The 17177-nt window shown below is 36.1% G+C and overlaps 1 protein-coding gene across 2 annotated transcripts; it reads left to right on the top strand.

Moving 5' to 3' along the window:
• The first annotated feature begins 2352 nt into the window (after positions 1 to 2352).
• On the top strand, positions 2353 to 16845 carry LOC121943491 (glucuronokinase with putative uridyl pyrophosphorylase). 2 transcript variants are annotated; one of them, XM_042487011.1, is made up of 23 exons: positions 2353 to 2497; positions 3585 to 3691; positions 4482 to 4526; positions 4633 to 4786; positions 6012 to 6083; positions 6215 to 6303; positions 7888 to 8044; positions 8300 to 8377; positions 9316 to 9407; positions 9926 to 10031; positions 10133 to 10212; positions 10305 to 10373; positions 11520 to 11580; positions 11668 to 11684; positions 11781 to 11838; positions 12129 to 12221; positions 12302 to 12362; positions 12464 to 12577; positions 13295 to 13352; positions 13644 to 13712; positions 14667 to 14730; positions 14853 to 14924; positions 16358 to 16845. In XM_042487011.1, exons 1-23 carry the CDS (start codon positions 2441 to 2443, stop codon positions 16451 to 16453), a joined length of 1869 nt encoding a protein of 622 aa, XP_042342945.1. In that variant the 5' UTR covers positions 2353 to 2440; the 3' UTR covers positions 16454 to 16845. The 2 variants fall into 2 exon arrangements, with proteins under 2 accessions (XP_042342945.1, XP_042342946.1); XM_042487012.1 differs by lacking the exons at positions 14667 to 14730; positions 14853 to 14924; positions 16358 to 16845 and having other exon boundaries at positions 13582 to 13661.
• The last annotated feature ends 332 nt before the right edge of the window (positions 16846 to 17177 follow it).

Here is a 17177-nt window from a genome sequence, read left to right as displayed (position 1 = left end):
TAAGTTCCAAAAATCATCAGTTTGAGCCTTTGAAAACGGAGCTAATTAGTTTGATTTCCTGCAAAAACACAGACAGAAGACAATGAGCAGCTTAATAAGACATGACCCAAAAAAAATAGTAAGAAATTAGTAAATAGGTACAAGAGTATTACCCGAAAATGGGTTAAAAAAGAAAAAGAAATGCCTCAAAAAAGTTGCTGAAAAAAAGAAAAAAAAACATTTTTTGTAACATAATTTAAATATATAGAATTATAATAATTATGAATACAGCCATTTTTCTTTTTTAATTTCACCCTCTAAAAAACAAATAATAACATTCAACTCCTTTTCTTGTCACCTTTTACTAATTTTTCTGCAGTTTGCGTGACATTTCTTCCAAAGTTGCTCACTGCCTTTTCACCTGTGTGTTACAGAGAAATCAAACCAATTAGCTCAGGTTTCAAAGGGTTAACCAGTGTAACAGAGCCCTCATTGAACGCCTTCCTCCGCAAACATGATTGTTTATTAACCTCCAGTACAGTAAGCTCTAAAATATGACCAACTGCTCATGTCATCCTCTGTTAACCTCCGCAGTACTGTGCTTCTCTCTGTCTGATGCATTTATGGTGAAAAAAAACATCGCGTTCATGCTTTGACTTGTTTTCCATCTGAACGATATTTACACTTTGACCGGTTTGTTATCCAGTTCATAGTTTGGCTCATTTGCTTTGTATTTTTGTATGTTTCATGAGATCTCAGTGGGGACAATAATTGCATTGCAACAATGTAACTAAGGAAACGGGGTTGTTAAACATTGCATTGTAGGTAGGCTATGTATGTCTTTATAATAAAAAAAATCAAATAATATACTGTATGTCATAAGCCACTTTCAGTTGTGTTTATTAAAGTTGGTTAATTGGTTAAAAATGTTTTATTTTTTCAAATCTTGCATTATAATTATTTATCAGAGGGGGAGGGGTGGTGCAAAAAAGTGAAAGCATGTTAAATAATTATGTAATCATAGTTTTTGTTGTTCGGCAAATTTCATGTGCTTATCATTCTTTTATTTTTGATATTTTTGGCTTTGTTCATGGATATGGCATACATTTTGGCAAGATTGTGTATTTTTGCTTAATCTGTGAATTTCCAGCTCAGCTCCTACAATAAGTCTAAAATGCAGCGTGGAAACTAAAGTTACGTTCAGACTGTTAAGAGAAAAAAATGCTCCATTGAAACCCATTCAAACTGACATTTTTGATCCCACAGCCATCAAAGCTTAAAAATATGCTTTTTATTATTTCTGGGTGTCATTCTGGGCTTTTTTCCTTGGAATTTGTAATTTTTACTATTTGCCACCTGATGATGTCATTTTTACCAAATCTGGCATATGGAGAAAATAGATGCTATTTCCACTAGGTGCACTGTCACAATCAATGTTGCTGAAACCACTGACATATCCCACACTTTAATTAAAACAAAAAATCTACTTTACATGTAATATATTGAAAACAATTCATTTTTTGTGTTTTTTTTCTTCATCTAAGTACAGTGACATTATGACAAAAAACCCCTTGAGGTTAAAATTCTGAAAAATATGAATATTTGATATTTATTATTAGGACTTATGTTGGTTAAAAAAATAAACAATGAAAGGTGGAAAATAATATTAATGTGTAATATTTTTTAAAACTTGATTTTGAAAAGTGGATTTTGTGAGCAGAGGAATATGAGTGTGTGTAATATTAAAGTGATCCCAAAGGGTTAAATGGAAGCATTTGTAATAATTTTACAGTTGATTTTTAAAGAAAACATGCTGCCAAAATTACAGTTTATCACAGCTGGAACTGAAAAAACAAACAATGAAAATATTATGTAGGGCAAATGGTTGTGTCAGGAAAAAACATCAAATTTTAGATTAAAATAGTGATATTCACTCAAAATAGCCTGATTCAACATGTCTTATTTTAAATTTTACCCACAAAAAAACCCAAACTTATTATGACCTAACCATCATGTATGACAAGAACTAAAAAAATAGAAATACAGCTTTTATTTATGATTTATTTATTTATTTATTTATGGTGGAGGGAAAGTCATGCATCTTCCCAAAATCACTCAGGGAGGCTCAGGAAAAAAAAAATCACTAAATAAAGGACAGTCCTTTATGAGTTCATATATATATATATATATATATATATATACGCCTTTCATAAACTCATGGTCGGTTATAAATTAAAATTAAATTAAAATTAAATTAAATTAAATTAAAAAAAGACCCTTGAGGGTGAATGAGGATGACCTCAAGTAGTCGTGAGTGTGTTTTATTTTGAAGGTTCTTTGCGGAAGTACGTTAGTCCATTGGCGCTAGCAGAGTTGAGCTCCTGCAGGTCGTGAATATTTCTCGACCTCTGCTCTGTTTTTACTGATAAAACGGGACACCAGGACAACGTGAAGCGACCCAATGATCTGTATACTGCTGGTCGCCGGTCACGGCACCGTCTTAGAGACACAAATTAAGGTAAGTAGCCTGAATTTCGCAGCACAGAGGAGATAACTTGAAGCGGAGCAAAGTTCGCATTTCGAGCTCGTACGCCGAACCTCCTTTAAAAATCTGCCATTTCTCCGCTGTGTCACCTGTCGGCTCGCGTGCACACCTGTTTGACCAACAACTTTTACATTTACTTAATCACGAGGACACACCAGAATATTCGGCTGACATATGACCCGCCAATGTTACCGGTATTTTTAAAAAACAATACTTTTTTATCATGTGCTCGCAGTCTTCAGCGCCCCCTACCGAGCAATGTGGTGGACTGAAAGTGGAAAACACACTATAGCAGGGGTATCAACTAAAAACCAAAGTTGCTAAAATTTCCTCCAAACCTCATACCTAAAATCACAATCACGATTAATTGAACAGGTTTACCTCGATTATGATTAATGTGTGATTATTTAACTTTTTTTGAGGTTTATTTATTGCCATCGTAATACACACATAATCTCTGCAGCAGCTGAACATCATTAATAGCAAAGTGTGTTGAACAAGCTGAACAAGTTGGAAATGTTTGAATTTTTTTCATAAAAAATGACTTACACGATGAAAGAAATAATTGCCAGTTAATTTTTGTTATTAATCGACTAATTGTTTCAGCTGCACTTTTATCTGATTATAGTAGTGAAGTAAAAAAGTACAGTATTTCCCTCTGAAGTGTAGTCGAGTAGAAGTGAAAGAGGCAGAGATTAAGATACTCAAGCAACTAAAAGTAACCTCAGATTTGTACTTAAGTACAGTACTTGAGTGAATGTACTCAGTTACAGCTCACTGACAGTTTCATCTGACCATGGTGTGTTTGAGTGTAATAAACACATGATTTATTATTATTTATTATTATTTATTATTTCTCCTATAGCTGCCAACAGCCTGCCAACATTAATAAAAAATAATATAGTAGAAAAAAGTAAAAATTCACAAATTTCAAGGCATAACATCCAGGAACATCCTTCACATAATCTCTGCAGCAGCTGAACATCATTAATAGTAAAGTGTGTTATTTCGGTGATTTGTAAGCTGCATTTGAGTCCATTTTTTGTCCCGCCTCTCCCAGAACGATGACACAGGCTTGTACAGCCACCTGACCGGGGTACCAAAGGCTTTACTTCCTGGCATCGGAGGAAAGAAGATCCTCGATTTTTGGTGGGAAACAGTCAACATGTGAGTAACAGCGGCAGGCGGCCTCAGACAGAAACAGGCCAAATTTCGAGACGCACCTGGCTGCAGACGAGGTCCGCAGCACATGTGCAATAAGCATCTCCAGAGTTTTGTGAGTTTTGTGAAGTGTTTCGGGGTTTTTTTTGATGTCGTTGGAATCGTTGTTTGGTAAAAAATGAGGCAAATGTTTGAAACTTGTGTGAATTATTGGTTTTATTCTTTTTGTCTTTATACACTCAGGGTCTTCCAGTTAATTCAATTCAAAACACGTTATTCGTCCCCGAGGGGCAATTCGCAGGGCACGCAGAGCAGTAAGGTGAAAAACTATACATAACGACAATGACCTAAAAGACAAAAAATTTAAAAGAATTTTTTAAAAAAGCAATAAATGCGCACAGCCATAGCCTATTCACATTGTTTATAAGAAAAATATTTATAATTTAATTTGATTAAAGCATTGCAAACAATTGCATTGATCTAAATTAAATGACTTTATACTGACGAACTTTTAAAATTTAAACTAATTACAAACGTTTGAGATCCAGTGTAATTAACTTCTCAATTTAACATTTGTTACTTGCAAAGTTTGCAATTTAAAATATAATATAGCGGCTCTTTTAACATTTAAAACTTCATACAGACCCACTTTCGCTGCTGAGACGATGTGATTTCCAGTTCTGTGCTCTTATGTCCGTGTCTCTGCAGCTCGCCGGTCTTGCAGTTTTCTGATTCTCTCTCGACTCCTCAGACATTCGTCGGTTAACCTCTGATTGCATGTCTGCTTTGTCTCCAGGCGACAGCTGTTCACGGAGGTGTATCTGGTCACTAACGCGGACAAGTGAGTTCTAACAGCTGCATGAACCACGAGGTGAAGCGACAGTTTCCTCCCAAAATGGCATTTTAATATTCTGCTCCTTTTTTACTGACGCTGTTACACTGAGCAGGTATAAGCACTACGAGCGCTGGGCCACTGCCAACGACTTCCCCGTGGAGAACGTAGTGAATGACGGCAGCACCACGCTGGAGGACCGTCTGGGCGCCGTGGCCGACCTGGAGCTCGCCATACGCAGCCGTAAACTGCAGGATGACATCATGGTGGTACGATGAATCCATCTGTTGTTGCTGTTGGAGCGTTTCCACTCGCACAACTGCTCCGTTACGTTTCTCTGTGTTTATTCTGATAATTCAGCGGGCTTCATGCAGCAATTTTCTCTTAAATTTCTCTCGTATTTTCTCTTAATTTTCTGGTTAGAGAAAAAAAAGAGACTCCAGATGCAGCAAAAGCTCTTAAGCACCCAAATCTGCTCTAAGTCACCTGTCAGCACAGGTAACGCCCCCTAAACCCGGTATAAAAGCAGGTTTTGTGCAAAGACACGACACCAAAAAAGGCTGTAAGAAGAAAAACTTCTTCAGTAGTGAAACTGACATACTGTTAAAAAACAAAGTAAATGTGATTTCACTTAAATGTATTCAAGTATTATAAGTAAAAGTACACATGCAAAAAGGCTTAAATAGATGTAATAAATCAAAATAATTTAAATAATAATAAGAAAAAGCAGCAAGTCCTCATACGTACAGTTTATATATGAGGAGTTGGAAATGTTTGAATTTTTTTTTTCATAAAAAAATGACTTACACGATGAAAGAAATAATTGCCAATTAATTTTTTTTAGTAATCTACTAATTGTTTCAGCTGCACTTGTATATTTTCATGTTTTTGATTTGTGCAAAAATCTTAATTTGTAACATTTGTCATCTGATAACAGTAGTGGAGTAAAAAACTACAGTATTTCCCTCTGAATTGTAGTCAAGTAGAAGTGGAAAGAAGCAGAGATTAAGATACTCAAGCAACGTAAAAGTAACCTCAGATTTGTACTTAAGTACAGTACTTGAGTGAATGTACTCAGTTACATTTTGGTCAGCAGAGGGACGCACAATAGCTGAAATTACTGTACAGTAGTGTACCTTAAGCCCTGAAATGAAATAATCCATTTATTATATTTACTCTAAAACATCATCTAAATTTGATTAAGTGATATTCATGCATTTTTTAAACATTTCCCAAATATAAAACTTATTTTTCCTTGCGTTAAGCAGCAACTTGTGGACTGTGAAAGCAGAGTGTTTTTCTCTTAGTGCTGTTGACCACTCGTAAAAAAATTCCCTCACCTAAGAGAAAAGCAAAAACAAAAAAACATTGGTGAATCCCAAAAATCAATGGGTACTAACAAAATAAAACAAATCGTTGTTGCAAGAGAAATAAGAGTAAATGTGTCATTATGTGCCGTATGTCGGTCACGCAGTGAGGATTTTGTGTCTGCAGATTGCAGGAGACATGCTGTGTGCAGACCACAACTTTGACATTGCTCAAGTGATCCGCTTCTTCAGGTCAGAGGTGATTTACCACAACGCAGTTTTATTATTTAACCGAACATAAAACCACACAATCAATCGAGTGCAAAGGATTCATATCAAGGTCGTGTAAATCTTTCTGTCATGAGCAGCCTGTTGTTTTGTGTGCTGCAGCCCGGAGAGCTGATGATTTACTACGAGCTGGAGGAGAGTGAGAAAAGCAGCTCCAGGGGCATTGTGGAGGTTTGCCCGGACACACATAGGTGAGAATTTTTTATTTATTTATCCATTTTTTGTCCCATAACGCACAACATGTTGCAGCCGCAGCATTAGGAAGTCATATTGCATGCAGTGTTTCAGAAATGTGTTTACATACGTTAAATACGTCACTCTGAGGGAGATTTGTTTTTATTGTGCTGTAGTTTGTGATCGGGATGTCTCAAGAACATCTTGAGGGACTTTTTTCAAATTTGGCACAAACGTTCACTTGGACTCAATGATGAACTGATTGGATTTTGTTGGTCAAAGGTCACAATGATCTTGTCTGTCTTTTCTTGTGAATGCAATAGCTCAAGAAGGCAGATTTTCCTCAAATTTGGCACAAACGTTCACTTGGACTCAATGATGAACTGATTAGAATTTGATGGTCAAAGGTCAAGGTCACTCACAAAAGTTGTTTTCTGCCATAACTCAGTAATTTATACAATCATTTTGACAAAGCTGAAGGCAAAGATCAAGGTCACTGTGACCTTGAATTTGTCTCATTCTTGTAAACACAACGTCTCAAGAACGCATTAAGGGAATTTCTTCAAATTTGGCACAAACGTTCACTTGGACTCAATGATGAACTGATTCGATTTTGTTGGTCAAAGGTCACAATGATCTTGTCTGTCTTTTCTTGTGGATGCAATAGCTCAAGAAGGCAGATTTTCCTCAAATTTGGCACAAACGTTCACTTGGACTTGAAAATGAACCGATTGGAATTTGGTGGTCAAAGGTCAAGGTCACTCACAAAACTTGTTTTCGGTCATAACTCAGTAATTTATACATTTTGACAAAGCTGAAGGCAAAGATCAAGGTCATTGTGAACTTGAATTTGTCTCATTCTTGTAAACACAACGTCTCAAGAACACATTAAGGGAATTCAAATTCAAATTTGGCACAAACGTTCACTTGGACTCAACGATGAACTGTTTAATTTTGGTGGTCAAAGGTCAAGGTCACTGGGAACTCACAAAACATGTTTTTGGCCATAACTCAGTAATTTTTACAATAAATATGACAAAATAGAAGACAAAGGTCAACATGAATTCGTCTCATTCTTATATTATATTATTATAATATCTGGTATTTGATATCACCAGAATATCTTGAGTAAATGTTTTCAAATTTCACACAAACGTCCACTTGGACACAACGATAAACTAATTAGTATTTGGCGGTCAATGGTCACTGTGACCTCACAAAACAGGCTTTTCTTCATAATTCATACACTAATTGTGACAAAATGTCACACAAATGTCTAATAGGATTAAATAAGGAGGACGTGAATTTTATATCCAGAAGATTAACTTCACTGTGACGTCATAAAGTTAAAAACAAAACACGTTTCTGGCCGTTACTCCGCGTCATATCTGTGGCACTGAAGGGAAACATTTGGTCAGATAATGAACTGGTGACACTAATTTTGGGTCTCCACCTTGTAAATAATTGTAGATCGTCTGAGCTGCTGCTGGGAAGATGTTTGTGATGCAGACGTGTTTTTAGAGACTCGGATGTAAACTGTAACTTGACGAGTTCACGGAGGCTTACAGCTGCAAGGTGGTAATTCCAGTTTTCCGAATCAGGATAACTCGCTTCCTGGAGAAACCGCAGGAGGGTCTGACAGCGTCCCGGCTGGCCAGCGTGGTGTTTTACTGCATCCGGAGAGACACACTGTCCCACCTGTCTGACTTCCTCAACCTGCAGCTGCAAGCCACGGACAGGTCGTTCGGACGATTCTGGGTTCGTAAGTGCTAATTAAAGAAGTTTTATTGCAGCAAATTTATTACTTTACCACCTCACACAAACTAAACTTTCCTCTATAAACTAAAACAACTACTGAGACCAGGTCTGCTTTGTAGCTCTTTAGACAAATATGAGACTAACCGTTGTGTTCAGTGGAAAGATTGATTTTAATTATACTATTTTATAAAACATCAGTGCATTTTTATGAATGAATAAATGAATAATCAGCACCTTTATGGCTCCTCTCTTCAGGAGTGGCTCATTAATGAGAAACAACGCGATGTGTTTGGGATGAAGCTTCCCACCGGCTTCCAGCTCATCGGACAAGTGGTTTGTTTTTTTTTCTGCAGATTCTTACAATATAAGAGAGAAAGACAGATTATTAATTCAACATTTGATTTACTGTGTTTACACAGAGAAATATTGGTGTTTATTCTTCATTAACTGAGTTTTCCGTTGATTTAGTATAACACCCACACAACACTGTCAGACTCACAATGAATAGGCAGTTTAAAAAGGATGAAAATCGATGCAAATTTTGGAGCTTTTGGCGCTCCCTTATTCAAAAACTCCTAAACAGTTTTACACACACTGTTTAACTTTTATGTAAAAATAAGATATGTTATGAAACATATCGTGCAAGTTTTGTAATGATTGGACAAATAATTTAATGATTTATAGTCTAATTTGTGTTATGTCACGCTCATTATTTTTTGCATTTGTAGCGCCCCCTTGTGGTCGATTTGTATGAAACTCTCAGGGTATGTTTCAGGTACTTACATGAACATATCCTGAAAGTTTTGTGATTATTGGCCCAGCTGTTGAGGAGTTAGGTTTGTTAAAGTGCTAAGGCACGCCCTTGTATAGTTGATTGGTCAATATTTCAAAGCGCAGTGAGATATCTTCAAGCTTTGGGCATTTTTTTAGTCCAATAATGCACAGAAAATTTGGTCGCAGTCTCACGTACGGTTAAGGGGATGTCAGTGTGTTTTTAAGAAAATTAAAAATGGTGGAAAAATCTTGTTCAAGATCAAAATATTAAATATTTATGTTTGTAAAGACGGTGCAGTATTTAGCATGTAAGGATTTACTCTGTGAACGTGTCAATAAATCGCATCTGAGAGTCATACAAACCGTTAGAAACCAGTAACTCTACTGGGTCAGGCACTGGGACTGGATGCTGTTTATCTCTCACAGCTGATTTATGAATTTGCATATAAAAACTTTACATTTCCTCTATAATAACACGCCTCCTCCTGACATCTCAGGGCCTGTCGGACTACACCAAGTGGCTCACCCACTACTCCACCAAGCAACAAGACAACACTGCTAAACCGATCACGTACCGATCATATGCCCGGTAAGAAAACCCAAATCACTCTCACGCCACTTAAACTCAGCTCAGATTACAGTGTGTTTTCTGGGGATGTAAGATAATATCTGCATGTCTGCAGAATCAGCAGATAATGGCTTTAGGGTGAAATATTGGCACTGAAATGAATGATATGACAGGCTGATAAGATGATGCTTTAATTCTTAAAAATTACAAAGTGCGTTACACTTAAAATCACAAAAGACAAACAGGAAAAAAATACAAAAAGAAATCTTTAAACAACAACCATTTTAAAAAGCAAAAAATACAACACAGAAGAAAAATTAAAATTCAGTGGCTGAAATAAAAAGCACTGCAGTGCCAGAATTAAGTGCAACCTTTAGACATTTCAAACATGCACGTGGAGGTATTAAATGTTCATTTGAGCATCATCTAATGTGCAGACTCTATTGTTGTATTTTCGTGTCTATTTTTGTTGTGCCCAGCACCTGGTTTTTAGCTGTTTTTGGATGTTTGCGCTTATCTTTTTTTGCTGACTCTCACAGGGTTGGATTGATGGGGAATCCCTCAGACGGCTTCAACGGGAAAACCATCGCCATGTCCATCTCTAACTTCTGGGCCGAGGTCACTTTAGTGGAGAGCCAGACTTTGGTAACGTGCACACACACACACACACACACACACACACACACACAAAATTAAACACTGAAATATATATTGTGCAAAAACATGTGAATTTTATGACTTTGCAGGTTTTAGTTCCTCATCCACTCAACGACCCAACAGAGTTTGGAAGCTTGCAGGATCTGTTCTGTATCAGCAGGAAGGAAGGGTGTGTACGCAGTAAATCAATAAGCTAAAATGCATCACAAACGTGGTCATTTTTAGGCTTTTTCAGCATGTTTTGTTCGTCATTCACTGCAGGTACCTCGGAGGTCTGCGGCTGCTGCAGGCGACCTGTAAGAAGTTCTACCAGTTCTGCTCCAAACAAGGGTGAGATAACTGAGATCACACGTGAACGTTAATTTGTCGGATAAAATCTTTAATGACGTTCAAATGAAGCAAATATGAGCTTTAGCATTTCCGCTTTACCTCCAACTTTATTCATTTTGACCACCACGGCTACACTGACGGTATGTTTTGCAAATAAAAACGACCAAATGTGACAGAAATACAATGTAAAAGTAATAATGCGATATTATAAAAGTTCTTAATTATGAATAAAAGTCCAACTTTTACAATTTTATTTGTACATGTAAAACTGCAGAGGAAGTACCAGCAAAATAAATCACAAAAAATAAATGCACTGTAGAGGAGTTTTATATCCCTCCTGGTATGTTGCTGACCCGTTTCAAAGTTTAAAAATACAGGAAAAATATTTTTAATATTTTTTTTGCAGCATGGAAACACACACACACACACACACACACTGTTCTCTGCTTCTCGTTCAGGTTTCCTGTTGTAAAAATTTTAAACCTTGTCAAAAAATTAAATGCAGTTTTAAGATGAAATGATGAAAGTCTATTCTTTTACTCGGGTACAGAAAAAAAAAAAGAAAAACGAGTGACCACAATCTGTAAGAGGTGAAAAATGTGATTAAACTAATTATGAATAACGATAATAATAATGATATTAATTGAGGTAAATCCAGTGTTTATGGAGAAAATACTCTCAGATGGTTAAACATGCACAGCGTCAGTTTGATCTGGGAACATTTTTGCTTTTCCTTAAAGTTGAACATAATAGGAAGGATATATTTTTTTTTCAGCTTTCTAAATTTGCAAATGGTCAAAAAAATCTAATTTTCCTACATTTTTTACTCTTAAATAACATCTTTTATCTCTTTTGTTTTTTTTTTTTTTGTCTTAAGGTTGATTTATTTAAACCTGTTGGCGCCGTGAAATCACTGCCACTCTGTGGTTTAGCAATCAATGATTTTTGATTTTAGAAAATACAAAAAAAAAACACAAATAGATTTGCATTAAAAACAAGTTGGAATATTCTGATAATACTGAACTGGTGAAATTTTTGTCTATTTTTACTTTCGCTACTAATGCTCCTTTACTGTCTGCCCTGTGTGTGTGTGTGTGTGTGTGTGTGTGTGTGTGTGTGTGTGTGTGTGTGTGTTTTTTGTTGCAGTATTGCTTTAACAAAGCAGAACTTCACACTGAAGTACGACACCAACATTCCTCGGCAAGTGGTGAGGATTCAGTCTCTTTATGAAATAAAGCCAAACTATTGAAAATGTGATGTAATGATTAAATAATGCGCCTGTGTTTTCATGCAGGGCCTCGCTGGAAGCAGGTAAATAGTTCTGTTTTATGTTTTCTTATATGTATAAGGAAATTTTTGCATTTTGCACAGTCTGAGTTTTCTAATTTCCACCCTGTCTTTTCGCAGTGCCATCGTCTCAGCTACACTAAAGTGTCTCATGAAATTCTACAACATCACAGACAATGTAAAGATTTGTCTCATTTCATTGTGTTACATGGAGTTATTTCATGATTTTTCACTCCTTATTCTTTACATCAGCCTCTCCTTTGATATAAGAATTCAGTAGATTTCAAAAATATCACACTTTCATTTTTAAAATCAAGTTTGTTGCATGTTATTCATATAAAAAATCTTTAAAGTGTCATGTAATTTTCAAAGAATTTTTAAAAAGCATTTGGGATGAAAGTTGCCCCATCTTGTTAATAGAAAGTCTCAAATAAATGTTTATTTAAATAATCCTATTTTACTCTCCAGGATCTCCCAAAGCCGATCCGAGCCAACTTCATCCTGAATGTGGAGACTGATGAACTTTTCATCACAGCTGGTCTGCAGGACCGAGTCGTTCAGGTCAATAACTCTGCACACGTCCGTTATCCTTCATTAAATACCAACAGTAGCATGAATTTGTCCCCCTTGTGTCTGTGCAGGTCTATGAAGGTTTAGTCTACATGGATTTCAGCAAGAAGCTCATGGAAGAGCAGGGCTACGGTACTGAAGCCGCCGTCTGTCTAAGTTTCTACGTAGATGATGCAGTTACATTTCTTTCTAAAGTGTGTGTGTGTGTGTGTGTGTGTGTTTCCTGTTCTCAGGGAATTACATTTCCATGGACATGAGTGGGCTCCCCCCGTTCTGGCTGGCTTACCTGAGCGACCCCAGTGACTCTGGACGCATCCACAGCAACATCAGACAGCGCTGGCTGAGCGGTGCGTCTCACATCAAATGGACAGCGACGTCCTGTGATTCATCACGTCAAAATTCACTGCTAAAAAAGTCAGAGGATCTAATGATTGTGTGCGGGATGTCAGTTTTGATTGTTTTTTCTTTCTATAGCAGGTCACCCATTAACCATTAATTAACCAGTTAATTTTTAAGAAAAAAAAAACGCAAAATGACATGAATATGAGAGGCAAGCCTTTTGAATCATGGAAGAAAATCCCCTTTTTGTTTAATTTAATAACTCATTAAAATCAAACTGATCATAAAAACAAACACTTGAAAAAACATCAGTTTGATGAGAACTTCAAACAAACAAATCTTTTGTGACAGAAACCAACTTTGGGAAAAATGTATTTGTTGTGTACTTTGAGTTTTTAGTTTGTGTCATGTCCCATTTACTAACATGGAGGGGCGGGCTTTATGACCTATACTGCAGTCAGACACCAGGGGGCGATCCAGATTGACAAGTTACACACAAGTTCACTTTTTTTTTTTAACAAAATGTTTATTCAAAGTTGAATAATGCATGGCGACTTTTCTGAAAATAGAAAACATTTAAAAATAAATAAATAAATAAAGTTCTTCAGTCGTTTTTTAGAATAACATGCGAGCCCATGTACGTATTTCCATCTTTCTATTCCCTTTAGGAGTTATAAAAACTGGTTTGCTGGTTGAAATACTTTGATGCTGCTGTCTGTCCGCAGGGGAACCTCTGGTAGTCGAGGCCATGAAGACTTTTGCCGAGCTCACCGATCAAGCCAGGTTGTTTTGGATTGTTGATCAAGAATTTATGCAATAAATATCAGTGGATGTTTTGTCAAATACATCCGGGCAAAAGCTTGACATATATAACTGTGGGATTAATTATGTCTGGCCTTTGTGCATCTGCTAATTGGCTTTGGGCTTTCTGAAATGTGTGAAATGTTTATGCACCGAGAGTCCCAAGAAACAAAATGTCAAATGAGTTTTAGTCTTTGTTTTGACATTTCAGAAGTTCAGAGCACGAGAGGTGAAACTACGTCTTACCGCTGATTGAAAATGTTGTCCCCTCAGGACGGCTCTGCAGGACCGAGACTGGAGGCGTCTGGCACAACTGATGGACCAGAACTTCGAGCTGCGGAGGTGAACTGTGTATTTTTGGTGTGAGGCACTAATATCACAGCTATTATTGATATTTTTTATATATATATATATATATATATATATATATATATATATATATATTTTTTTTTTTTTTTTTTTTAATTTATTTATTTATCTTTTTAATTTCTGCTTTAGATTTTATTTAGAGGCAGTTTAACACAGATCGTCAAAGATACAAGTTTGTGTGAAATAGACTTTGTGTTTGCTTGGATGTTTTTTTGTTTTGTTTTGTCTTTTTTTTTAACATTCAAACATTATTCGTTCCTTTATTAAAGTTAATATCAGCTGCTGAAATGGGAATAATAATAATAATAGCAATAACAACACTAATAATAATAATAATAATTAAAAAATTAATGATGGATTTGTTTATCATTTTTCTATCGTTTTCCATCCAAACACGCCCTGAAGATCATTTTTCAGATTTTTTTTTTTGTTAATATTTTTAAAAGCAAACTCAAAACATACTTTTATAGTCTGGCTTTTAACTGAATTTTATTTGATCCTCTTTTCAGTCTGTTTTATTGATTTATATATAATCTTATTCTATTTTAGTTTCAGAATTATCATTTGCTGTGTCACTGTCTATTTTACTGATATATTTTTTAGTGTTATATCTAATTTTATCTGTTAGTGTTTTATAATCTTATTTGAGGATATTTTACTGAGTTTTTTTATTTTTTTTTAACATTTTAACCTTACCTCCAGTGTTTCCTCATAAGGAATTTAAATAACGTTTCCTCAGTTCGTCAGTACCTGTTTTTTTACTGAGTCCTTCTTTATGAAACATTTTGAGCATGGATTGTGGGGGTCATGTATTTGTTTTTATGTATATTTGTATGTAAAGCAGTTTGTGTACATTATTTCTGTATGAAAAGTTTGACTGAGTGAGAGATTGAGACTCTGATCTAAAGTAACATCATATCCCAACAGGTCTGTGTACACTGACGACTGTCTGGGTCCCGGGAATCTCAAGATGGTTCAGCTGGCGCGGCAGGTACGAGCCTAAAAGCGGAGCGTGATTTATTGAACAGTCTTAAGTCTTTTCTCCGTCTCTGTCTGTGCGTCTCTGCAGCAGAGTTTCATGGCGATGCATTTAGTTTTTGCTGTTGGTTGCAGTTTGGCTCGGCGGTGAAGTTACCAGGCAGCGGGGGGGCCGTGGTGGGTCTGTGTGTGGATGAAGCGAAACTGGTAAGACGGCACCACGTTGAAACTTTGTCTTGAGTTGACATTTCGTATCTACGCCCACGTGAGACCGCGGGATCTGAGCGAGTGCAGTCAAATCTGCAGAACTACACTCGATTTTTGTAGTTACCAAGCAGACAGATTTTATGATGTGGCGTATCAGAAAAATGCGACATTTCTGAAATCGTGAGAAATCACCATCAAGTTTTCTGACAAATGAAAGGTCGACTTTGTCACTTTAATTTGTTTTTCCCATGCAGGGATAGCTAATGTCGACTTTATTACCCCCAAAAAATAATGCAAGATACTCCACCTGATACTCTGGTCATGGCAGTACTTTACCAGAATACCAAAGCAAAAAAGTAGGGCTGTCAAACGATTCTTTTTTTAAATCGCAATTTTAAATGGTTAATTGACATTGATCACATTTCTTGTGACAACAGTTTTGGAGTCCATACCGACAAAGTAAAACACACATTTTACCCAGATTGTCTTGATTAGGAATCAAATGAGAGCAAAAAAAAAAAACTGCATGAGTTTAGCATAAAGTTGGCATGTCTCTCAACCTTTGAAAGCTGCATCAGTTTTCTTCTGTTGCATTCAGATGTTTTTCAAATGCGTTTAAACCTTTAAAACCTGAGAAAAAGGGTTAGAATTTGTTTAAAAACATGGGAAAAGAGCTAAAAATAAATTAAATTAAATAAATATAAAAAAAATATATTTAAAAATACAGAAAAAATCCCAGTAAATGCTACAATTTTATATTCAAAATTATTTTCAGGAATATATATACATATAGCACCTATTTCAAGTCATTTCTTTGTTAATTTTTTTTTTTTTACCCTTTTTCTTTTTTGTGTAATAATTTTGCCGTCGTCTTCTTGCCACATTATTTGTAATTTATGGCTAATTTTGGGTAATTTCTTGTTAAGCTGCTCTAAGTGGGGATATTTGCATTGTTACAGCAGCTATGAGGTACAAGATAAAAGAACAATACAATAGTAAAAAATCATTACAAATATAAAAATAGTGAATAGTAAAAAACAAGGCGGAAAAAGAGTACCATAAAGTTTCAAGGTGCCAACAACTCAACAGTCTAGAAAAATATACATACATAAATAAAAATATGTACAAACAAATATATACACACATGGAGAATAATTGCATTTGTGAAGAATTGCACTTTTCACAGTCCAGTTAGTGTGTGTGTGTGTGTGTGTGTGTGTGTGTGTGTGTGTGTGTGGGTGGTCTACTGGGAGCAGTGCTGGTTGTACAGTCTCATGGGTACCCACAGAGCCATTTTTTGGCTCTTATTTAACTATTAAGATATTGGCTATAGGAGTTTTGCGCCTGTTTTTGGTCGTTCCTTCTGAGGATGAGCTGTTTTTGTGAATGTGATCAGCGTTTTGTAATGACGTAATCTGTGTTTGCTCCACTAGGTGGAGATGAGACAAGCTTTCCAGGAGGCCGGCTGTGTCTTCTGTGTCATCGCACCTTACAACCCATCTGCCGGCTCTGTCGGCAGCCAACACTAACCTCACGTCTCCCCACGACTCAGTCAGGCTGCTCGGGGCCAACCCGGGGCCATCAGTTTCTCAGAGGCCTAATGTCATTTCACAGGACTGATATTACAGCAAAGGTCATCGTCAGTTCTCTTAAATATTCTAATAAAAATCAGGGTTTCTATACGATTAACTCTTTGGTGATAGTTTGGGTTATAATTTAACAGATTGATCAAATAATGTTTAGTCAAACATTAAGCACTTTGTTCCTGGAAAATTAGTGAATCTGCATGTTTCAAAGTTTTGTAGCAGATTATGTGAGATTACGGATTTATGGCTGTTTACGGTAAAGTCAGAATGAGAATCAGAAAAAGATTTATTGCCAGGTATAGTTAACACAATACGAGGAATTTGTTCTGGTGGGTTGGTGCAACATAAATATAGAAAAAGAAAACAGATAAAATAGAAGATACAAATATAAAATATAAAAAGTACGAGTCTTACAGTGCAAAACAAAACAAGTAACACAAGTAACAAGTGAGACCTAGAGTCAAAAAATATAAAAACATTTACACATGAACAGCAGACAGGAGGATATCAGAGACAATAAATAAATAAATCAATCATGCTGGCGCCCTTGTGTGGCACCCGAAGTCATGAAAACACACGAGGACCGAAGGAGTATACATTTCAAAGTTTAAATTATATAATTATTTTATACACATATGTCACTGTATCAGATTTATGGACCTTATCT

Source organism: Plectropomus leopardus, chromosome 5, assembly GCF_008729295.1.
Source record: "Plectropomus leopardus isolate mb chromosome 5, YSFRI_Pleo_2.0, whole genome shotgun sequence".
NCBI lineage: Eukaryota > Metazoa > Chordata > Actinopteri > Perciformes > Serranidae > Plectropomus > Plectropomus leopardus.
Note: the sequence above shows the minus strand (reverse complement) of the source record. Positions and strands in the feature narration are given on the sequence as shown.

Coding starts and splice junctions, on each gene's coding strand:
- LOC121943491 (XM_042487011.1), top strand. CDS start 2,441: ATGATCTGTATACTGCTGGTCGCCGGTCACGGCACCGTCTTAGAGACA. Junction 10,374..11,519: donor CAGTTCTGCTCCAAACAAGG/GTGAGATAACTG, acceptor TTTTTGTTGCAG/TATTGCTTTAACAAAGCAGA. Junction 14,731..14,852: donor TGGTTCAGCTGGCGCGGCAG/GTACGAGCCTAA, acceptor TGTTGGTTGCAG/TTTGGCTCGGCGGTGAAGTT.